At 36.3% G+C, this 25,719-nt stretch overlaps 1 protein-coding gene across 6 annotated transcripts in view; it reads left to right on the top strand.

Moving 5' to 3' along the window:
* Positions 1-25,719, top strand: part of CSNK1G3 (casein kinase 1 gamma 3) — a 112,928-nt gene that overhangs the window by 24,380 nt on the left and 62,829 nt on the right. For all 6 annotated transcript variants that reach the window (XM_059175736.1, XM_059175732.1, XM_059175737.1 and 3 more), the window contains exons 2-3: positions 13,949-14,376; positions 21,843-21,883. In XM_059175736.1, coding sequence (XP_059031719.1) covers positions 14,199-14,376; positions 21,843-21,883 — 219 coding nt within the window. In that variant the 5' untranslated portion in view covers positions 13,949-14,198. The remainder of the gene's footprint in view (positions 1-13,948; positions 14,377-21,842; positions 21,884-25,719) is intronic.

Here is a 25,719-nt window from a genome sequence, read left to right as displayed (position 1 = left end):
TCAGGAAGAAATAGAAAATCTTAATAGACTTGTAATTACTAAGGAGATTGAATTAGCAAAGAAAAATTTCCCAACAACAACAACAACCACAAAATAACAGGACCCCATGGCTTTACTGGTGAATTCTACTAAACATCTAAAAGAGGAATGAATACAGTTCTTCCGAAACTCTTCCAAAAACTGAAGAGGAGGGGCGCCTGGGTGGCGCCTTCAGCTCAGGTCACAATCCCAGGGTCCTGGGATTGAGCCCCACATCGGACTTCCTACTCACTGGGAAGTCTGCTTCTCCTTCTCCCTCTCTCTGCCTGCTGCTCCTTCTGCTTGTGTGCTTTCTATCTCTTTCAAATAAATAAATAAATAATCTTAAAAAAAAAACCAAAATAAAACAAAAAAAAACTGAAGAGGAAGTAATACTCCTAAAGTCATTTCATGAAGCCAGTACTACTGTGATGCCAAAGCCAGATAAGGACTCTATAGAAAAAAATATTACAGACCAATATCCATAATATATATAAATGCAAAAATCCTCAACACAACACTAGCAAACTTAATTTACTGGAACATTTAAAGGGTCATATGCTATGATCAAGCGGAATTTAAGCCTGGAATGCAAGGATCCTTCAACATTTGCTAATCAATAAATGTAATACAGCACATTAACCAAATAAAGGTTAAAAATTGTATGAGCACAATAATAGATTCAGAAAAAGCGTTTGACAAAATTCAATATCTGTTCATGATAAAAGTCTTGAGAAATTATGTATAGAAGAAAGTACCTCAACATAATAAAGGCCATCTGTGATAAGCCTTTATGTTACAATAGGTAACATCATTTTCAGTGGTGAAAGGCTGAAAGCTTTTCCTCCAAGATCAAAAACAAGACAAGGATGCCCTCTCTAACCACTTGTCTTCCACATAGTACTAGAAGTCCTAGCCACAGCAGTCAGACAAGAAAAATCAATAAAAGGTATTCAAATTAGAACAGAGGAAGCAGAATTGTCTTTTTTTTTTTTTTTTTGGCAGATGGATTATCTTAGAATTTTCTACTGTAACAGTGATATAATTTTAGCCTACACATTTCCAGTTACCCTTCTGTCTTTAAATGTTTGGAAAGTTACTATTTTTACTTCCTCCATTGCTTACCTTTGACATTTTTTTTTTTTTTAAGATTTTTTATTTATTTATTTGACAGAGAGAAATCACAAGTAGATGGAGAGGCAGGCAGAGAGAGAGAGAGAGAGAGGGAAGCGGGCTCTCTGCTCAGCAGAGACTCGATCCCAGGACCCTGAGATCATGACCTGAGCCGAAGGCAGCGGCTTAACCCACTGAGCCACCCAGGCGCCCTACCTTTGACATTTTAAATAACATTTTTACATTTCTGTTTTATTCTAGCAATTTTAAATTCTCTCACTCTTTTTTTTTTTTTTTTTTTAAATTTTGTCTTTACTCCATACTTTGTAAGGTGCAGATACTCTTATTTCTCTTGTTTCTTTTACCACTTCTACTTCCACTTAACAGCTGAGCATTTGTCAATTGTATGAAGGTTGGGCAATTTATATTCTCTTCTGTAACATTTATCTTGCATTTTTGGGGTAGGATTGATTCTAAAACCTGAAAATCAATGAACTGTGCTTGCATTTTTAGGACATGCTGGAGAACCAAGTAGTATACTAGGATTAAAAATTTTTTATTATTTTTTATTGTAATTCCAATATAGTTAACCTACAGTTTTATATTAGTTTCAGGTATACAATATAATGATTCAGCAATTCTGTACTTTACTCAGTGCTCATAGTGGTGAGTTTACTCTTTCTTCCCCATCACCTAGTTTATCTATTTCACTCATCCTCACACCCCCTACTGTCTGGTAACTATCAGTTTGCTATAGTTAAGAATCTGTTCCTTAGTTTGTCTCCCTCTTGCTCTTTTTTTCCCTTTGTTAGTTTGTTTTGTTTAGTAAATTCCACATATGAGTGACATCCTGTATTTGTCTTTCTCTGACTTATTTTGCTTAGCCTTAAACTTTCTTGCTTCATCTGTGTTATTGCAAATGACAAGATTTTATTTTTTTATGGATGAATAACATTCCATTGAATACATACACCATATCTTCCTTACCCTTTATCTATTGTAGACACTTGGGCTGCTTCCATAATTTGACTGTTTTAAATAACTAACAGTGCCATAAATGGAGGGTATCCTTCCTCATTAGTGTTCTTTGGGCCCTTTTTGCTCTAGTTCAGGAAAATTTTCTTTGAAAAGTTTTTTAAATTTTCTTTGTCCTTTACATTTGTTGAAATTATTAATTTGAGGGGCATCTGGGTGGCTCAGTAGGTTAAGCTTCTGCCTTTGGCTCAGGTCATGATCTCAGGGTCCTGGGATCGAGCCCCGCATCCAGCTCTCTGCTTGGTGGGGAGCCTGTTTCCTCCTCTCTGTGCCTGCCTCTCTGCCTACTTATGATCTCTGTCTGTCAAATAAATAAATAAAAATCTTAAAAAAAAAAGAAATTATTGGGGCGCCTGGGTGGCTCAGTGGGTTAAGCTGCTGCCTTTGGCTCAGGTCATGATCTCAGGGTGCTGGGATCGAGTCCCGCATCGGGCTCTCTGCTCAGCAGGGAGCCTGCTTCCTCCTCTCCCTCTCTCTGCCTGCCTCTCTGCCTACTTGTGATCTCTCTCTGTCAAATAAATAAATAAAATCTTTAAAAAAAAAAAAAAAGAAATTATTAATTTGAAGTTGGAGGTGTTTGGTTGCTTCATCCTGTGTGTTTTCCTTTATTTGTTTTCTTATTTTTGTTTTGTATATTAAGATTGTTTACCCACTTGATCTTTGCTTATTCCATTTAATGTAACATTTTGTCATTCTCCCTCTATATTACTGTTCTTCTCAAAAGCCTCTCTGGATCTAGTTATTATTATTTTTGGTAGTCTTTCCTCTTCTTTTGTGTGGGTGATCTCCTTTTGCCAGATTTTTTACTTGCTTTTTTTGTTTGTATTTTTCTTTCATATAATTAGCTTTCTTCCCAAATACAGTAATTCTGAATTGTCGGTTCATTAGTCTCTTGATGTCATGTATACACGATGGTGCTTATTGACTATGAGTTTCCACATTAGAATGAGTACTCAGGGCACCAGTCTGTAGGCAAGGGGTTCTTCAGAATGCCAGATGGGGATGGGTTTCATTCTGTGATGCCAGAGTATAATTTTCCCTTCCCCATGTTCTCCTTTGGGCCTTCCTTTGGCTTCTTTAGAGGTCTGTTCTTATTTTGTTTTGCTTTGTTTTGTTTTACATAGGAGATAGTTACTTGTAGTTAGTAACAGTTTTCCCATTCCCCCATTTTATCCCTGCCTCCCATCCCTTCTTTCGTGCTCACTATTTCACCTTCCTTTAGGAAGCCTTTGTGGACTTCTAGTCGGGCAGATCACTTCTTTACTTACCTGTTTTATTTTCTGGCACTTAGTTTGGGATTTTGCTTCCTTCACTCTTTCACCTGTAGTATATGTGTTTCTTCCCATCTTTTATAAGTTTATTAATGTTTCATGTCTCCAAGGGTAACTGGTAAGAATATACATAGTTACAGTTGTTAACTCTTAAAAAATAGGATATTTAAACAGAAAGGTATATATATATATCATAGACAGCATGTTACAATTTTGTAGGTTAATAATTTTTTTCTTCTGTTCTGTGTGTGTGTATGGCTTTTTTGTTCAGAAATATCTTGGAGCCCTATGTACATGAATGGGGCTTGTTGAGTGGTGGGTCGTTCCCCCTGCATCCCCCCGCCGCCCAGTTTGGTTCAGATTAGGATTGGCCAGTATCGAGGTGTTATAGAATACTGAGAATATAGGATGGCAAAAGGCAGAAGGAAGTCCCAGGCTGCAGATCCAGCTAGAAGGAAACAGTCTGTATTTTGAGAGGTCAGACAGTTAGCAAGAACAACATGAGAAAGTAAAGTGGGTAAGAATATGAACTCAGGAATTCTCCTTTTTTAAATCATTTCTCACCGTATTAGTTACTAACTTCATGATTCTGGTCGTGCCATGTGATGTCTTTAAAATTTAATTTCCTTGTTGGTAAGAAAAACTTTTTGGGAATTTATGAATTAATCTATTTAAAATACTTACTGTAGTAAGTGCTCAGCAAATACCAACTACAGAGATTTCACACACACACACACACACACACACATACAGAGCTTCTGCATTTTTCTGGAAAAATTGGTATGTCTAGATTCCTCAATGGCACTGATAATATTTACAGCTGAGTAAAAACTGTCCCTTTCAAGTGGAGTATTTGCTTTCTAGTTTGCTGTAGTCCTTAGTATTCCTTATGGTCTTAGTCTCTGCTTGATTCACTCATACATATTACCTGCCTTACTTGTTTGGGCATTTGGATTTGTGACTCATGGTTTATTGGTGTTAGGTAGAGCTGAAAGAATGTCTTCGGTTTTCAGAACTGATTTTTCTTTGGTGCTAGGATGAATCACTACAGAAGACAGAAATGCAGACAGTATTAACAGAGTAACTCAGGCAAGGGAATGCTATCTCATCCAGAACATTCTTGGGAGCACGGGTAGCAGACTGGTTGGCATATGCAAAAAATTCTCACTGAGGTCTTTCTGGTGAACGAACAGCCTGATGTTAGGGGGTCTGGTGATAAGTAGCTGGGGGAGGGGCGCTCTAAGTAGAAATTATACACCTAAAACCTGGAAATGTTTAGGGATAGAAATAAATCATTTATTAATCTATAATATCCATTGACTGCCCTACATGCCCAGTAGTGTACTAGGTTCAAAGATCATGAAGTTATATATGAGTCGTTGTCATCAAATTCAACAGGCAATTTTAATACTGTCCGTGATATAATGGCATCCTTAGAAATCTCCTAGTCTAATCCTATTTTATAATTATTAAAATAAGGATAGCCATATTAATCCTTGCCCAAGTGTTTGCTACTAGTTGGTATTCCAAGACCTCTTTTTTTATTATCCTCGATAGGCAGGTAGCATCAAAGAGGTCTGGAATCATGTAGTGAGGGTCCCTAGACCTGACCCAACTGTTGTATTAGAGCAGGGTACAAAGATTGGAACTTAGGTAGGAGAGAAGGTTGTATTACCTTACATAAAACTCATTCTTTGAAAATTGGAGTTAGAGATTCTTTTGGGGGACTTGAAGTAAGTGGCTATGTCGGAGAAGCCTACATGGCACAGAACTATAGGCACCTTCTAGGACCTGTAGGTGTTGTGTAGAACCCGAGGGTAGCCTCCATCCCAGAGCCAGCAAAACAGGGCCCTTACTGTTACAGGGCCAAAATGTGAATTCTGCCCATAATCTGAAAGGGCTTGGAAGAGAATTCTTCGCTACTTTAGCCTCCAGATGAGAATGCAGCCTGGCTGATACCTTGAATGAAGCCATGAATTCCTGAGCAAATGACTCAGTTGAGCTGTGCCCAGACTTCTGATCCATGAAATGTGTATTGCTGTAAGCCTTGACGTTTTTGCTAAATTGTTACACAGCACTGGAAAGCTAGTATTTTTGGTCATGTCCAAGTATATTTTATTCTTTAGTATAGTGTTATAATGAACACAGTGCTTTACTATCTAATGTGAAATACCTAGTCCACCCTGTCCTGTGCTTTAAAAGCATGGTCATAGCAATTTGTGGTGCGCTGTGCAACAGTTCGAAATGACAGGTGTGCCACATACGCTCTCTCACAACTACTCCTCTCATGTAACCCGAAGTAGCCATCAAGATATGTAAACGAATTGGTATGGATTCGTTCTTTTTTTAAGATTTTATTTATTTATTTATTTGACAGACAGTGATCACAAGCAGGCAGAGAGTCAGGCAGAGAGGGAGGGGGGGAAGCAGGCTCCCTGCTGAGCAAAGAGCCTGATGCGGGGCTCTATCCAGGGCCCTGGGATCATGACCTTAGCTAAAGGCAGAGGCTTTAACCCACTGAGCCACCCAGGCGTTCTTGGATTCATTCTTACAAAAACTTATTCATGAACAATAAAATTTGAATTTCACATGATTCTCATGTGTTATAAAATGTTATTATTAATTTTTTTCCCAACCATGTAAAAATGTAAAGACCATTTTTAGTTTGTGGTGTGCAAAACAAATCACAGGCTGAATTTAACCTGTAGGCTGGAATTTGTGGCTGTAGTTAATAGCTAGACTTGTAGGTGATACTAATACTATTGGGTAGTTGCTATAATAGAGAAAGTACTAGTGCTGTTTGAGATCCTCAATAAGAAAATATTTCAATAAAAAATGTATTTGTAAACATATTTTAAAGACTAAAAAATCTTATTACGGGTTCATGAGGAGTTTCTTTTGAATGTGGTGAACTGGAAAGGCTAAAACAGAAAAGAGCTTCCTTTCTCACTAACCACATTATCATGTATCTGCTTTGATTATTCTCCCTTCCTCACTCATAGATGATATCTTAGTTTCCTTTGATTTTTTGTTATATATTTATAAGAATAAGTTTACTTTTGGCAGTGGACTTATTTTCAGGTATTAAAGGTTTTGAGGTTCAGTTTTAAGCTAATTCCTTGCTTCTTTCAACCACTATCTCCCCACCTCTCACTTTCAGGCCTGGCTCTTGGCTCTGGAACTTTGTTTGGGGAAGAGATTTGACTTTTTTCTGCACCCCCCCCCCTCGCCCATTATGCTGGCCCTTGCTCCTTTACCATTCATATTGGGTAGAGGGGTATAAAGACGAAAGGGCAAAAGTCCTTTCATATATGAAACACGTTCATAGGCTCTTTCTTTCATGAGGCACTTCTGGTTTTTCAGAGGCTTTGTGAGGACTTCTGTAAAACAAAGTTCTAAATATTGCTGTACACAAATATGTACATACATGCATTACAAAAAAGGTCTGGAGCATACACACCAAACTGAAAGTAATGGTTATTACCTCTGCATAGGCAAGTGGGTTGGAAGACAAGGGGTGTGGGTATCCCAAGGGGTACTTTTACTTCATCTTTATTATTTGAATTCTTAATTACATGTAGATTGTGTTTTGGGTATTTGATTAAATGTAAACCAAAAGCTATGTATTGAAAATAACATAAAAGATTGCAAAAGGGGGGTGCCTGGGTGGCTCAGCGGGTTAAAGTCTCTGCCTTCAGCTCTGGTCATGATCCCAGGGTCCTGGGCTCTCTGCTCATCGGGTAGCCTGTTTCTCCCTCTCCCCGCCCTCCCCGCCTGCCTCTCTGCCTACTTGTTATCTCTGTCTGTCAAATAAATAAAATCTTAAAAAAAAAAAAAAAAAGAAGATTGCAAAAGGAAAATTACTTCTAGAAGTAATAGAAGTATAGAAATACAGAAAGGCTCTTTAAGGTTCTAAAGTAAAGTACTGTGGTAAATTAAAGTACTGATACATTCTAAAGTAGTAAAATTCTGATATATTCTAAAGTAAAGTACTGATACATTCATTAACTTTAAGAAACATTATAATAATGTTATAGGATGGAAAAAAACCCGAGCTTTCTGATGTAGCACTGCTTTTTGGGTGTGGGTTATTTCTAAAAGTCACATTTTGAAGAGTTGTTGATACTATGACCTATGATGTGTAGGTTTTAAGTATCATTTTATGAGCATGGACAAATGTATACACCTGTGTAGTCCTTTTCCACTTAAGATGTAGAACATTTCCTTCTCCCAGAAAGTTTCCTCAGGCTACTCTTCACTCAGATATCCCAACACCCTAGGCAGCACTGGTGTGATTTCTATCACCACAGCTTGTTTTGCTGATTTTAGAACTTCGCGTAACTGGAATCATATAATATGTACTCATAGGTTCCTGACTTTGTTCACTCAAATATGCGAGAGATTTTGCTAAAAAAAAAAAAAAAAAAATTCTTTTAATATATACAGAGCTATTGATATTTTCTATTTCATCTTGTAATCCTATGTTGGATTTCTAAAAAAAAATTTTGTCCATTTCCCTTAAAAAAAAAAAAGATTTTAATTAATTAATTTATTTTAGAGAAAGAGAGTGTGCACAAGCCTTAGGGGGAAGAGAGAAGACAAGCAGACTCTACACAAAAGTCTTGGAGCCCAGTGTGGGGCTGGATCTCATGACCTGAAGTTCACGACCTGAGCCAAAATCAAGAGTCAGTTGCTTAACTGACTAAACCAGACAGGTACCCCAAGAAATTTGTCCATTTCGTCTGAGTTATCAAATTACTGGCATAAAGTTGCTCATAATTGTCCTTTATCCTTTTAAAATTTGTAAGATCTTCAGTGATGTGCCTTCTTTCAGTATTGTTATTGGTTATTTATATATTTTCTCTTTTCATTTTTGATCATTTTTTGCTAGGAGTTACCAGTTTTATTGTTAATTTTCAGAGAAGGAGTATTTTGGCTTTATTTACTTCCTCTGTTGTTTATTTTCTACTTTTATTGATTTTGTTCCCTAGATAATTTCTTTGAATTTCCTTTCAGGTTCATTGACACTTTATTCTGCTTTATTCAATCTACTTTTAAGTGTATCCAGTGAAGCTTTTCATTTCACATATGAGTCTTTTTGTTCTAGAGTTTCCATTTTTTTAATGATATTTTGGCATTTATCAGCTGACACTCCTGTTTTCACTTATTAAGACTATATTTTCATATAGTTCATGGGATATTAATAATAGTTTTATTAAAGTATTTCTTTCTTTCTTTTTATTTTTAAAGATTTTATTTATCCATTTGATAGAGAGAGATCACAGGTAGGCAGAGAGAAAGAGAGGGAAGCAGGCTCCCTGCCAAGCAGAAAGCCCTATGTGGGACTCGATCCCAGGACTCCGAGATCATGACCAGAGCTGAAGGCAACGGCTTAACTCACTGAACCACCCGGGCACCACATTAAATTATTTCTTAAAGTGATGTCTAATTTGCTCTTTTCTAGCTTTTTAAAAAGAATACCTAGGGTGACTGTGTGGCTCAGTGGGTTAAGCCTCTGCCTTCAGCTCAGGTCATGATCTCAGGGTCCTGGGATCAACCCCCACATCAGGCTCTCTGCTCAGCAAGGAGCCTGCTTCCACCTCTCTCCCTCTGCCTGCCTCTCTGTCTACTTGTGATCTCTTTCTCTGTCAAATAAATAAATAAAATCTTAAAAAAAAAAAAAGAAAACCTAGATCATTGCTTAAAAATGTTTTTCAGTTAGGCATTTAAAGCTTCTGATTTTGTTCTAAGTGTTGATCTAGATAGAGCTTAAAAAATTTAGTGTTTCATTATTATTTTGTTACAGCTTTTTCTAATTTCGCACATTTATTTTTCAATTTATTTATTTATTTATATTAACTTGTAATGTATTATTTGTTTCAGGGGTACAGGTCTGTGATTCATCAGTCTTACACAATTCACAGCACTCACCATAGCACATACATTCCCCAGTGCCCATCCCCCAGCCACCCCATTCAACTTTATACACAAAAGTGTATATAATTCCTTTTTTTTTAAGATTTTATTTATTTATTTTATTTTATTATTTATTTATTTGACAGAGAGGTCACAAGCAGGCAGAGAGGCAGGCAGAGAGAGAAGGGGAAGCAGGATCCCTGTTGAGCAGAGAGCTCGATGCGGGGCTCCATCCCAGGACCCTGAGATCATGACCTGACCTGAGCCGAAGGCAGAGGCTTAACCCACTGAGCCACCCAGGTGCCCTTATAATTGCTTTTAAATTTTATTTTGATCAGAGAATGTGCTGTGTAATACTTCAGCTCTGTGAGATTTAAATTCTGACACAGCATATGATCTTTCTTGATGAGCATTTAAAGGAAATACTATTTAGTAGTTATTAAATGTTATATTTTATAAATATCAGCTAAGTGCAGGGTACTGATGGTATTATTTAGATCTACTGTGTCAGTATAATCCTGATAATTTTGCTTCCTTTAAAATGTTTTGAAGATCGATTTATTTATTTTCTAGAAAGAGCATATAAGAGCATGGGGAGGGGCAAAAGGGAGAGGGAGAGAAAATCTCAAGCAGACTCCCTGCTCTGTATGGAGCTTGATGTGGTGGGGCTTGATCTCATGGTCCTGAGATCTGACGTGAGCCAAAATCCAGAGTCAGTCCCTCAACTCCCTGAGCCGCCCTGGCGCCCCTAGATATTTTTGTCTTCTATTTTGTCATTTATTGAAGCATTGTTAACATTTTCACCTTTGATCGTCTTTTTTCCTTTAGTTCTTCATTTTAGTTTTTTTTTTTTAGTTTTTTATTTTGTTCATATGTATTTATGATTTTTATGTTTTTTAGCTTAATCGATATTTTTGGCATTATGAACTGGACCTCTGTATCTTTAGAGATATTTCTTTGGCTATTTACTTTGGTAATATTGTAGCTTCTCAAGTTTTCTTACACTTGCCATTTGCATAGTGTTATCTTTGTCTCTTCTTTTACTTTCAGTCTCTTTGTCTTTGTATTTGAAATTGTTTTTAGAGGTGAATATAGGTGAATGTTGCTTTTTTTAAAAAAAATTTTTTTAAAGATTTATTTATTTAACAGAGAGAGAGGAAACACAAGCAGGGGGAACTGAAGTGGGAGAAGCAGGCTTCCTGCTGAGCAGGGAGCCCGATGTGGGGCTCAATCCCAGAACCCCAGGATCATGATGTGAGCCAAAGGCAGGCTCTTAACGACTAGGCCACCCATCTGTCCCTGGATGTTGCTTTTTAAATACAGTGACAATTTTTCCCTTTTGAGAATGTGGTCTACTTTCATAGGCCTTTGTGTGTTTTTGACTGTAGTGTCCTGATCTTTGTTTTCTTTTTGTCTCATGTCTTCTTTCTCTTTTGTTTTAATCAGATGTTGTTTATTGTTTTTATAATTTGCCTTAGTTGTTTAGTTATTCCTATTCAGTTAATTTTTTTGTATTTGTCCTGCATATTAAAATAAACATTCTTTGCTTGACATTGGCTACTTAATATTGAACCACATCATTCCCCACAAATATAACAATCTTAAAATAATGCAATTCCATATACTTGCCCCCATTTTTGTTGTCATAAATTTTACTTCCATTTTTTGTTATTAATGACACTAAAAAGTTATTTGTGCTTTAATCAGTAATTTATCTTTTAAGGAAATGAATACCCATGCATTTTTGATTTCCAGTGCTCTTAATTTCTATTTGAAATTTGACATTTCCTCAATTTATAGGTTAATGTTTTTCACTGAATTTGGGACAATTTGAACCATTATTTACTCAAAAATTTTCTGTCCCATTCTCTTTATTCAATTTACTAGGACTTTAATCGCTATTTAGTAGTTTTAAAGTCCTGTTTTCTAATTCCACTATCAGGATTGTTTTGGAGTCTGTTTCCTTTGACAGTTTGGTTTCCTGGCTGTGGAATTTCTAATTATTTGCATGTCTGGTAATTTTTAATTGTATGCTAGACATTAGGAGTCCAGCATTGTTAAGAGTCTGGGTCTTTTGTCTTTTTAAGTATGTTCAGTTTTGTTATGGAAAGGAGGGAGGTTTGCTGATGCTTTTCTTAAATCTAGGCTTGGTTTTAGGCTTTAGTTGAGCCGTGTATTGTAGTTTTTACTCTAGAGTATGGTCTTTACTCTTAAGACCTGGTCTTTGTGGTGTCTCAGCTGAATTCCTGGGATATTAATGAGTTTCCTCCACCATGACTATATATGAACTTAAATCTCTCCCAGCACTGTGTAGCCATTAGTATGTTCATTATTCATTTAACCCCATAGTAGCCATTGTCCAATAGATATTTCAGAATATTGCTACACATGTAGTCTAGCTTTCTGCCTACCACTCTTTATCCCCAGCACTGTACCACTGCCTCACCTTGTGTACCAAATCCTACAAATTTCACTTGTTTCAGCAGTGACTGATCTTAATCACTGCATTCTACCCGTGTCTCAATCACTGCATTCTACCCGTGTCTCACCTCCGTGTATTGTGGTCAGAAAATTATCCCTCCCTAGAGAGCTTAGGTAAAGGTGGGACTCACCTTATGTGTTTGCTTTTTCTCGAAGATCATAGACCATAGTGCCTGTTACTCAATAACTGAAAATGGGTGCTTTATAAATTTTATCCATTTGTGTAGTTTTTTATAGCAGGGTGGGCAGTTCAGTATCAGTTACTCTATTATATTTGGAAACAGAATAAGCAGTGTATGTCTTTTACAGATACCAAAGAGATGCTTACAGTTTTATCTGCAAAATATGAGTATGGCAGAAATACTATGAAACAACTTAAACACATTGGGTGTTAGGATTAAAAGCCTATTTGGGGGATTGCTGGGAATTAATCAGATGATACTATTTGTTTCAGCTCTTGTTGCAATTGCATTATATAATAAGTTTCAGAAATACAAGTAAGAAGTCCTTGATACTGATCCAGGTTTCCTTATTAGTGACTATGTTTTGAAGTTACTTCTTTAATTGCAGAGAATAGGAATCCACTTAAATTGTTCAAACAAAAGTAGGAGAATTGCTCAAGCTTGCAGAATTGAGGTATGGTAGATGGGTGAAATTCCCAGAGAAGATGAATGAGGAAGACTCCTCCAAAAGCCTTTTTTTGAGGTTTAGTGTTTTCATGTATCTATTAGAAAATATAAAAACTAATCTTCTCCACCTCATGGCCAGTATTTCTTTTTCTATTTTTTTTTAAATTTTATTTATTCCTTTGACAGAGACAGATCAGAAGTAGGCAGAGAGGAAGGCAGAGAGAGGAGGAAGCAGGCTCCCCGCCGAGCAGAGAGCCTGATGCGGGACTCGATCCCAGGACCCTGAGATCATGACCCGAGCTGAAGGCAGAGGCTTTAACCCACTGAGCCACCCAGGCGCCCCATGGCCAGTATTTCTTAATCTTGTGAAATTACTTTTTATTTTTTTTTAAGGCCTAGTTCAAATGTTACATAAGAATTGTTTCCCATGATGGGTGGCAAGAGTGCTCTTTGCATTACCATTTCTGAAGCCCATTTCCATATATAGTTATAAGTAATAATAAATATTTATTATTTATTAATAAATAGTATTTGAATTCTTTTTTAAAAGGTTTTATTTATTTATTTGACACAGAGAGAGAGAGAGAGAGAACGAGAGAATGAGCGCCAGTACACGTAGGGGGAGCAGCAGGCAGAGGGAGAAGCAGGAAGGAGAAGGAGAAGCAAGCTCCCTGCTGAGCAAGGAGCTCAATGTGGGTATCCCAGGACCCTGGGATCATGACCTGGGCTGGAAGGCAGATGTTTAATGACTGAGCCACCTAGACTCCTGTATTTGAATTCTTTCCTTCCTTCTTTCTTTCTTTCTTTTTTTTTTTTTAAAGATTTTATTATTTATTTGACAGAGAGAGAGAGAGCGCGTACAAGAAGGTGGAGCAGCAGGCAGAGGGAGAGGTTGCAGGCTCCTTGCGTAGCAAGGAGCCTGATGTGGGGCTTGATCCCAAGGTACTGGGATCATGACTTGAGCCAGAGGCATTCACTTAACTAACAGAGCCACCCAGGCACCTTGTATAATTTCTAATAAATATTTGAATGAATGAAGTTCAAATGAGAATGTATATTTGAAAAGATTTTGAAAATGTACCTATGTGTGTATGGACTTGTGGAAGACAATTTTACTAAAGTCTTTTACTGATTTTCAAAATATATTCTCTTTTTTGCTTTTAAGTAGAAAATCTTATATTGACTTATGGATAAAACTGAAATGGTTTTAAGTTGTAAGGTCTAGGTTAGTGAATGTATACTGGCTTATGAAATAGCAAATTTTTAAAATATTTTAAATTTTTAATAAATTTTCTTTATTTTTATCATCTCTTTTTTATTAAAGTATAGGAAGAGGCTAATGGTTACTCTAAGTCTACTGTGGTATGATTTAAGTGGGAATCAACAAATAGCAATAATCCATTGCTTGAACTTATGTTTTTAATATCCCCAAAATATGTTTTTAAATTCTTCAGGTTAACTAATTTTCTTTTCTTAACATTCTAGCTCTCTATCAGTATCAGCTTACATCACTGAAGAGATAATTTTGAAGACATGTTTTGCTGAAAAGACAACTGAGAAAAATTTCACGAATGGGATGAACACGCTTCAGTTAACTGACTACCTGCTGCAATTTGAATGTTAGCAGTTACCCACCTGGTACAGTTAATCTAGTGATGTACCTATTCTCACAATACCCTTTTTCATTGTGCTTGTCTTGATTAAAGAATTCAAAGTGGAGTACCGCAAACTTGATATGGATAATAAAAAGAAAGACAAGGACAAATCAGATGATAGAATGGCACGACCTAGTGGTCGGTCGGGACACAACACTCGAGGAACTGGGTCTTCATCCTCTGGAGTTTTAATGGTTGGACCTAACTTTAGAGTTGGAAAAAAAATTGGATGTGGCAATTTTGGAGAATTACGATTAGGTAAGACTATTTTGTTTATTCCATTATGCTGGAAGCTTTTTTTTTTTTTTTTTTTTTTTAAGCTGAACGTACTTTCTAATGAAAATGATATTGTTTAGTTGTTTTGTTGTTGTGATAATTTTAAAGAATATAAATGTTGGAAATTTCTTTCATACTTGTATTTTCATTTGTAAGGAGTTCCCTAGTATATGAATGTGTATTCATACATGTATATATAGTATAATATATGAATAGTATGTGAATGTCTGTTTACTTGAGATCACCCATTTGGAATAGGAGAAAAAAGAAAGTAAATTAAAAAGACCCAACAAGGTGGGGAAAGAAAAAAGGACCCATAAGGAGCCATTTGCAGTGTATTAAGAATGGTATTTAGGCTCTTTTTTTCATATTTGAAAACATGTAGTAACTGACCCCTTTAGGAGGGTATGTATGGCTTAAAGCCAAGGTAATATACTGAAACTGCGTAAAAATCAGTGAAATTAAGGAGCCTGGGTGGTCCACTTGGTTAAGCATCCAACTCTTGGTTTCTGCTCAGGTTATAATTTCAGGGTTGTGAAATTGAACCCATGTATTGGGCTCCGCATCCATTGTGGAGTCTGCTTAAGGCTCCCTGTCCCTCTCCACTGCCCTTCCACCCTTCTCTCAAATAAATAAACCTAAAAAAAAAAAAATCAGTGAAATTTACATTGTGATTCTGTCACCACCCCCTCTCTAACCATTTAACCAAGTATATTCCACGTTGGGGCTCTGTAATCTGGATTTTTTTTTTTTTTTTTTTTAAGAGACCCAGTGGGAGTGATCGGGCTAGGGAGAGAGAGAATCTTAAGCAGGTACCATGCCTAGCTTGAAGCGCTAGGGGGGTCTTGATCACATGGCCCTGACATTATGACCTATGCTGAAATCAGTGTCCAATGCTTAACTCACTGAGCTACCCAGGCGCCTCAAGAAATCTTTATTCTTACCAAGGGACAGAGAATACTGATTCAGTTTATTTTTGTAATCAGGGTGGTATGGTAAACACTGGTCTAATTAAACTTCCTAACTCTACATTTAAGGCAGTTGAAATTCCGTGAGGGAAGGTTGCCTGCCAGATGTCACACAGCATTTTAATGACAGACTCAGGACCAAAATCTAGGCTTTTAACTGCCAGTAAAGTAGAAATATGGCTATCCTGAATGAAGAGAAATAAGAACAGGGCAGCATGGTTATATGGCTGTTAGTACTGAGGTTGCTCGAGGGCTCTTTGATCACTGGCCCACCAAGAGTGAAAACTTGCCATGTAAAAAGGTAAAACTTAGCTTTACAATATTCCTTAGATACAACCCCACTTATTAGAAATAAATCCAATTGTATGTTTATCTACTCAATTACTTCTTATTTTCATCTTGTAAAACACCCTAATTTGTAGTTAGTCCTTCATTTTAATACTATTCTGGGTTGTTAATGTGCATTAAGTCTTTTCATGAAGCAAGCCAATAAAAGGCAGTGATACACTTGTAAAGAGCTGTGATTGATGTGCCTGGCATACTCTTGCATTTGAGTAGGGACTCACATATTTGAAAGGCTGAATGATTTACACTTCATTTTCTCAAGGATATTGAGTAAGATTTTTTTTTTTAAAGATTGTATTTATTTATTTGACAGATCACAAGTAGGCAGAGAGGCAGGGAAGCAGGCTCCCTGCTGAGCAGAGAGCCTGATGCAGGGCTCTATCCCAGGACCCTGAGATCATGACCTGACCTGAGCCGAAGGCAGAGGCTTAACCCACTGAGCCACGCAAGCACTCCAAGTTAGATATTTTGAAATTCTTAAACTGTTTCTGATTTTAGAATTAGAAAATCGAGGTTATTTACCTGTGTAACTTTTAGCACCCTTTATCCTTCCAAATGTACTTCTTATCTGTCATGTAGGAGGCATGATTTGGCACTGATAATACTGGAAAAATAAAAAAATTGTCCCCTCTATCATGGAAAATATAAGCCAGGGAACTACTTGGGGTTGCAGATTCCTCAACTTTAAAATGGAATTACTCCTACTTCATAGTTTATTGTGGAGATGAAATTTAGATGATAATATAAAGGACCAGCATTGTACCTGCATATTTTAGGAACACAGTGATTGTTCTGCTTCCTTAAAAGATGGTATCAAGATATTTGTTCTGTTTTGAAATTATATTGATGACATGTTCTATGTATTTTTATTTAAATTTATATGTATAAATTAGCTCTACAGGTGATCATATATACGTATTTGTATTCTTATCTCTTTGTGGCTATGACTGTAGGATTATAGTATATTGGCCATTTTTATTTAAAAGTGGTTTTATGTAATTAATTTCAAAATGGCTACGTGTATATGTTTATAAATACATTTATGTGTATGTATACCTCTGTGCGTGTGTGTGTGCGTGTGTGTGTTGGTATACACACACAATGAATCTAGCTGACCCTTTTCACCGGGGCAATATGAGAAACTATGTGTACCATATACTGAACCTGTATATGGTACATATAGTGAAAAAACAGTAAAATACTGCTGAATAATCAGGAATAGGATTAAAATGATTTGTTAGTCCAGCTGTCCATCTACCATCCATCCATCAGTTTGTCATCCACCTGGCTGTGTATCGGTATCTAATCTATGGTTATTTATTGTATATTTGTATATATTTATTTTAATGTATCATCTGTACACTGCAATTTTGTTTTATGTTTGTAATATAACGTTTATACTTATATAGCTAATTTAATAATTTTATTCATTTTTATTGATAGGATACTAAAGAAAGCAGCATTTTACTCCTTTTTAAAGGGCCCCTGATAATTTCTCTGTATAAAAAAAAGTTGTTCAGAGGCACATTCTTTATATACCTGGGTAAACATGCTAATGTTAAAAGCTGGTTTGGATTCCAAAAGTGCTTGCTTTAAAACAATAGTAATAGACACATCTTGAAAATTTGATTCCTGACCCTGAAATGTTTGTGATTAGTATTGGGTGAGAAAGAATATAAGGTATTCGTGTTATAGGTAAGTAACTTTCAACAAAGATGCTTTTGACATTTTGAGCTGGATAGTTCTGTTTTTTTGTAGAGGACTGTTCCAAATACTTCATGTTGTTTAGAATGTCCTTCTTCTTGGGCACTAAATAAAAGCTGTACCTCCACATACAACCCCAAATACCTTTCCCCTGCCAATTTCAAATGCCCCAGGTATTATGCACCATTGAAACTGCTCTCTTATGGGTAATTATTAAGAAAAAAAAAAAAATTTTGGCATAAAGCTGTCCAGATGCTTTGAGATTTTATCTTACTTTATTTTTTTTATGCTTTGAGATTTTAAAAAGAATAGGTAAACATTGTAAATAATCTAAATTACACTTAAGTAATTGATAGTACATTTATAGTAAAGGTTTTATTTATTTATTTGTCAGAGTGAGCACAAGTAGCACAAGTCGTGAGCTGCAGGCAGAGGGAGAAGCAGACTCCCTCCCTGAGGAGGGGACCCCATGTTGGTCTCGATCCCAGGACCCTAGGCTCATGACTTGAGCCAAGGGCAGATGTTTAACTGACTGAGCCAGCCAGGCATCCTTCGTAGTATATTTTTATTTATTTATTGTAAAATGATGAATTAATATTTTTTGGTTTTATTTTATTTTTATATGTATTGATGGTAAGACTTGCCTTCTTCCTATCTGTAAATCTGTGTCTAGCTTAGATAGCCAACTGAAACCCCTGGAAATATTGAAAGGCATTGAGTGAGAACAAACATAGCTAGGTAGAATACAGTGTTCTATTGTATGTTTTTTTTTGTTGTTGTTTTTCTTCTATTATGTTTTGACACCTTAAAAAAATCTTTCTGCCTGGGGAGAGACTACTCCTGCTGGGGCTAGCCAGTTCCTAGCCATCGCAAAGGACTCAGCTGGGAACATGCTTTTGATCTGCAGAATAACTGGTGCAGAGCTGTACCTCCTTTGTCTGGCCTGTATGTTCTAGGAGGCAGTCTTCATTAATCATCCCATGGCTAGGTATAAGATGAGAGACCACCTTTATAGCCCAAAGACCCTTAATTATTTGCCACCAGAATTATCCAAACTAGTTAATCCTGAACTGTTGATCCTGCCTTGCCTTGGTTTTCTACAGAAACTCCAATAAAGCCTTTGATCTAAGTTCCCTTTCCTTTGTTTCTGTCCCCTACCACTTGACCAAACTGTGAATACTTCTCCTGTGACTTCTTGTCTGTGAGGATAATAAACTTTGTTTTCCTGAGCCTCTTCTATGTCCCCTCTCTTGGCTACCCCTGCCTGCATAAAAGAACACAGAACAAGGTTGTTACATATAGCTCTATGGGATACTATTTCTGAAATAAGTTATTGGAACTTTTGACATAATGAAGTATGCCACAGGAGTTTCAATAACTTCTCTTACTGTTGTTTCTTTTCTTCTATATAGTTGATAATTCTTCTTGTTTGATTGTTTTTAAGAATTGTTTTATTGAAAATTCTGCAGGCCTTATGATAATATTTTGAATAAATAATGCAGATTTGAGTGCATTCCTCATTTTTATACTTATTGATTTTTACTGCTACTAACTGAGGCATATTATGGAACTTAACTGAAAAATGTCATAATAAGGAACAGATTGTGATGCTCTAACAAAGAGATCCTGGAATATAGTGGTAGTAAGCAAAATAGGTTTTTGTTGTTTTCTGTAACACAAAGCAGAGGAAGAGCCCTCAGGCCACCAGGGCACCTCTGTATCCTCAGTATATGGCTTCAGTCTCTGTATGTAAGGTGATTGCCCCTTTGGTTGCTTTCTCCCACCAGCCAGCCAGCCAGCCAGCCAGCCAGCAGGAAGAAGAAAATGGGCCAGGAGAACACAAAATCATTCAGGAAGTGAGGAGTGACAAACCTTCTGTCCGCTCATATCTGGAACTTAATCACATGGCCACACCAAGCTGGAAGAAAGGCTGGAAATGTCTCTAGCTGGACTGCCGCTTTAAAATTGAGTCATTCTGTTGTTAGAGAATGGAGCACTTGGATATTGGTGGGCAACTAGTAATTCCTGCTATAAACATATACATAGTTTCTGTAGAACATAGGTTTCTATGTACCCAAGTATTCAAGTACCACCCAACTGGTAAATCCATGTTTTCAAGTTCAGTATAGCACAGAGCTCTACTGGGAATGTCCTTTGAAATGGGATTAAAACATCAGTTAATAGGAACCAGTCTGCTTGGAGCCTTGTCTTAACTGGATTCCCTCTACACATACCACTCCCTCTCTCTCTCTCATACTATACCCACAAAGACATACTTAGCGTGTCATTGTTTGTTCATGCATAAAACAAACATTGATTAAAAGCCAACTGTGAGGCTCTGCCTGTTAGGTAGCACAGATGCATTGGTAGTATTGTCTCAACATTGCTCATGTTTAAAAATATAATCCTCAGAGTTCAATAAAATCTTTTGTGTTCAAAAAAAAGATGATGCTTTAAGGATTTAGTGCTTTCTGCTCTGACCTAAAAGTAGACCTTTGGTTTTATAAATGCCAGTTAAAAAAACAGTACTTGTGGAAGAATTTGGTATATTTTGGTTCTGTGTTCTTTGTATTTAACCTCACTTTTTGTCCCGTGGATATTTTCCCTTGGGTACCTGTGATTAAGCATCACATGCGTAGTTGTGAAAAGATGATAACGTCTTGAGGATATACAAGTTCTCTTTTTGAACTCAAAACAGAATTATTCCTTTGTGAAACATCAGTTCCTCAAGATGAATTCCTCACTGTATCATTAAATGATTTACTCTGTGCTTATTTGAGGAAGCCTGAATTTCATACATACTGTATTCTGGAAGGTATAGCCAAAGGCACTTCTAAATGTTGAACCAAGCGACTGAAAATGTGTTACTTTTTTTTGGAATTTTTTGTTTTTTTTAAGATGGGATCAGCCAATAACTTGAATGAATGTACACTCTTACTGAGTCCATCCCTGTTCCAGGTCTCATGGCTTTGGAGCCTTATGCTATTTATTTAGCATGGGTACAAATGCTTTAAAAAAAAAGAAATCTCTTTTTTTGTCATTCACTTTTATTAAAATAAGGACAAAATTCAGATGTGTGTTATCGTATTTGTATGAACAAACACTGCTTTGGGTATCTGACACTGAAATTGTGCCTAGTTTTACTGCCACTCATTAGTTACTGTTGAAAAGGAAGTTAGAGGTATTATGCTAGAAAATCCCATGTGTGAACATTGATGATTGCCTGTTCTCTGTTCAGCAGCCATGTAAGCAGGGCCGGTTACTATCAAAATTAAAAAAAAAAAAAAAAAGCTCTCATTTTTCTGCATTTCTTATTTTAGAAATAAGACACGCTTATTGAAACAGTGCTGGAAATTCAGAAGTCACCTTTTTTTAAAAAATTCTTTTTACTGTACTTGTGAAGGAACATTAATTTATGTATCAAAGGTATTAAATCTTTATTTTGGTTTGTTACTTGCCTGTTCTTTGTATATGGTAAAATTTTTTCAACATACAGAGGTTAACATGTTTTATGCTTTCCAGTCTGTATAAAATCTTAACTTTTTCTACCTTTTAAAAATGCTCAGAAAGACTCCTATATATTGGGTAATTTTTTTTTCTCATTTTATAATCTATATCTACATTTTAAAATATTCAGAATTTAATGTGGTCATAAGCTAAGATGTTAAAAACCCTTGTTCCCCTCGAAGTAGTTAACTAGTTTGTCAAAGGCAATTATTGAATAATGTTTCTTTCTTTGTTTCATTTTTAATATATTCCAGGTTTTTTCTGGGTTAATGTATTTACTGGATTACATCTGAGCTCTAATGAGAACACATTTCATAATAATGAAGGATTTAAAATGAGCTGGTGACTGGAAAAGGAATTTTGTATTCTTTTTATATAGGCATTCTGGTTTTGACATTTATTTTAGCATGTGTTTGACTATTGATTGACTTTCTGAGTTGTGTGCAGTGTTCCAGCAAAATAATAATCTTTCCATTTTTGTAAGTGGGCTAATGTATTTATTAGTATCACCTTCTACTCTGAATCCAGGTGAAATGCTAAATACGTCATTGAATCGATAAATGTAAGATTTCCTTGTCATTGAGGTTTTTGCTAAAACAGTTGGATGTGAAGACCTTTGCTTTAAAGATTTTTTTGAGAGAGAGAGAGAGAGAGAGAGAGAGAGAGAGAATGCTTGTGCATGCACAGGAGGGTGCGGGATAGGGAGAATATCAAGGATATGGCCCGCTGAGCGAGGAGCCCAAGATCACAGGACCCTCAAGAGTTGGATGCTTACCCAACTAAGCCACCCCGGTGCCCCCCCTTTGCTTTATGTAACTAGATTATGTGCTTTTTTTTTTTCCCCACCCAGAGTAGAGTTTTACATAATATATCTCTAAGAATTAATTACTGGTAGAATCTGACATTTTTTCTTTCTTTTTCAAGGGAAAAATTTATATACAAATGAATATGTGGCAATTAAACTGGTAAGTTCACCTTTCTAATTTTCCTGTTTTGTCTTTGATGACTAGTTTATATTTTACTTACTTTTCTGTTTTCATATCATTTGTAATTTGAATGTTTCCTGGGAAAATGATATGCATAACTGAATTTTCTGTCATTAAGCTGCAGGCATAAGCATGCCCCTCAAGTATGTGATAATGTATAGATGTCTGTGTTTCTATGCCACGAGAACGCAGACCCTTTATTTTGATAGCAATTTAGAATTTCATTTTCGAGTTTTGGCACAGTTTTTCATTTAAAGAACCTGGCACATTGGCATTTTTAACTGTTGAAAAACTAGAAAACGAAATTTCTCTTAATGAGTCAAGCATTTGGACAGAAGTGTCCTTAGTATTCAGGATTACATTCTTTGAAAATATATTTCCAGGTAGTTTCCAAAATCTCTTTTTCTACCGATCTTTTCTGTATGGTAATACTGGCTCTTGTTTGACCTTCAGGGGTTCAGAAATTATTGATGTGAGTGGAGGATAGCAGGGAAAGCAAAGTCCCATGGGACCTTTCTGTAGTCCTAACTCTGCCAACTATGACAGCTGTGAGGCAGCTCTTCTCTGGAGGAATTGGGATCTGGGAATTTTTATGAGACCCAACTTTCTTCAGGCACAACTTTTCTCTCTGGCTTGCCAGCCAGATTTCCCTGAGGTTAAGCTTGAGCGGCTTGGTTTTTCCAGTCCTCTTGCCATTGTCAATCTTGCTTCTGCCAAAAGAACCACTGTTACTAGGGTAATGTGAGATTAATATATAAGGAGAGATTATCAAAAGAAGAGGCAGCAGAGAAATAGAAAATCTTTGGAGATAAGATAGAAAACTTGTACTACTTAATTTTAAGTGTCTCTGTGATTGTAGACGAACTTTGGCTATAACAAGGCTGTTTATTTTTGCGGGGAAGTAAAGATGCACAATAGGGTTCTGATTCCACCAGGAGAGACTGGCTGGCTGACATGTGCTTTGGTACTGGCTTTTGCCTAGATGAGTTCACCTTAGTGTTAAGGTCTCTCTTTGGCTTTATGGTAACAAATCTAGTTAGGTCATCTGTTAAGCTTGTCATTGGCAACTAAAAGTAGATTTACATTAACCATCAGTTCACACCATCAGTCAAGCTCTCAGAGATATAAATATTTGGAAGAATTAACTTCTAATTTAAAGTGAGGTATTTTACTATTATTAACACGCCCCAAATCCACAAATCATTGTAAACATGTTTGCTTTCTGTAGGCTGATCTGCATAGAAAGCAAGTTAAAATTACAAGATTCTCTTCTGATCATGAAATCCAAACAAGGGACAAGAGTTTGTATGAATCACAGAGGGAGGCTGAGGTTGCAGGCATTGGACAGTGTCTAAAAGAGCATTGCTGACTTTCATGTCTTTGGAATTCTTCCTTTTTCCATGTTCTAGGCCAGCAACCTAGGATCTAGACATTGTGTGGTGTTGGGAGTGGGGGTGGCACGCAAGGATAGGAATGTGGCAACACCCATATTCGGGGTTATTGCTCTAGCAGCCAGTAGTGAGCAGCTCCCAGGAGCTGTGATGGTGAACTGATAACGCTGTGGCGCATCAACCACGGTGTCAAAGCAGGAGCCACTCTTCTAGGCTCACCTGCCCTTGTCTGTTTCAGGCATTAATTGGTAACTCTTAGATCTTGTTACTCTCAGATTCCGGACTTGTTTACCCTGCTTGCTCCATTGACGCCTTAGTAAACATTTAGTATGTCATCTCTCAGTCTTACATATACACATGTGTGTACAACTCTTTTTAGTTTTATCTTTATTATGTCTCACTATGCCCTTAGTTATTATTTTCCTTTTATTTTTTGAACAATCTCCCTCTGCTCTGATTTGCCCCTTTTTATAAAGCACATTGCTCAATGCTACGTATAATAATTGTGGTTTCCTTGTGAAACTGGCAATTTCTTTGGATCTGTGTCTAATACTTTGAGGCTTAAGTATGGTATAGAGGCACCTTTGCCTTGAATTCACCCAAAAAATAGATTGGTAGGTCAGGAAAATAGCTTGGTAGGACAGAAGGCATTTCACATAAACTACTGGACCATCATTTGGTACTTAGTTTATTAAATATTTTTATATATAAAATATATATATTTTGTATATCTTATATACGAAATATATATTTTGTTCAGGACCCGCCTTAAAAGCAATCACTTGAAAATATTATGTTTGTCTACCTTCAGTGCCATCTGATTTCTATTTTTTGGTTACAAATAGGGGCATTTTGATAATAGTGGTGTTCAGAGAGCAGATTTCAGTGACTACTTTCAGTTCTATCTCTTAGAAAGGTTTTCACATTTTCTTAATGTTATCCTAGTTCAGATTGGTAGTTTGTTTCTGGGTAATTTGTTAATCTGACCTCAGCTGGTACCCTCATCTGTTGTTGTTTGCATTCATCTAATAACCTGGTGTTCATGAATAATGAAAATGTCAGCCTGTTAAACTTTTGTTATATGATGGTGTAATAAAATTTTACTGCTAGTAAAGTACTGGAATCAAGCTGAACTGACTTACCTAAATTAGATGGGAGTTTCTGTTTTTATCTAGGGAGTTTTAGTGAGTGAGTAAGTTGCGTATTTAATTTCACTGGTGATTGCATCTTTCATTACATTTTATGGTTACATACTTCTGTAGATTTAAGTGAAGAATTTATAGGTATTACAGCACTCACTATATGGAAGGCACTGTTTTAAGTCATGTATGTAAATGTATATATATATGTATATATATATATAAAATATAAACAGTTAATGAATGTGTATATAATGATGAGGATAAAGTTTTATCCCTCTTTAGTAGAGGAGGAAACTGAGAAGTACAAAAAGGTTAAGTAATTTGCCAAAACCACTCAGCTAGTACATAGCAAATTTAGGATTCAAACTCAGAACAGTGAGGTTTTAGTGTCTGTTCTTTTAACTATTCTGTCCTGCCTCTCAGGAGCTAAGTTCATTGTTTTCTCTCACAATTATGTTTATGACTGTAATTGTTCCCCTGGGATTTTACTCACTTCTTATCTGAAGTCTTTGTCATGGGTTAGAGTTTTCATTATGATAGGTCTTGGTATAGATTTGTTTTTAGTTCTTTTGTTTGGGATCTATATTCCTCCTGAGTCTGTGGTTTGTTGTCTTTAATTGGTTCTTGAAGATTCATAGCAATTACTTCTTCAGTTGTTGCTTCTGCTCACTTCTTTTCCTCCTGTTGTCCTGGGACGCTTATCAAATGTCTATTAGACTTTCTCTGTGTATTGTCTGATCTTTTTTTCCCCCTATGTTTTCCATTTTTTTCTTTCATAATGCATTCATTCCGTATAACTTCTTTAGAGGCATTCTCTAAATGAGAGTCATTTAGAGTTCTGTGGACATTCTTCCATATATCTTCCAGTTTCCATATTCTCTCTTCTGTTGTGTTAACTTGTTGGCACACTGAGTTTGCAAGTTCACTTATAGAAGTCTTAAAAAAAATTTGAAGTTCTGTTGGTTTTGTTTAAATATTGTTACATTGTTATACTTTCCTACTGGATCTTATACAGATTGCCTGTTACTTTGTTAAATAGTTAACTGCTTTCTATAGATATTTTCACGCACTTATTGCTTATTACTTATATCTAGAGTGTCTTTTGCTTTTGTTTATGTTGTTTCTCTCTCTGTGTATATAACTCTTAAAAACATTATGTTGAGTGAAAAAAGCCAGCCACACACATATAGAACATAGACTGTGTAATGTCATTTATATGAAATCCAACAACAGGTGAAACTCATCCAAAGGTGATAAAAGTGATAAAAAGTCAACAGTCTGA

This window comes from Mustela lutreola, chromosome 5 (assembly GCF_030435805.1).
Source record: "Mustela lutreola isolate mMusLut2 chromosome 5, mMusLut2.pri, whole genome shotgun sequence".
Taxonomy (NCBI): domain Eukaryota; kingdom Metazoa; phylum Chordata; class Mammalia; order Carnivora; family Mustelidae; genus Mustela; species Mustela lutreola.
This window is presented reverse-complemented; position numbering and strand designations above follow the sequence as displayed.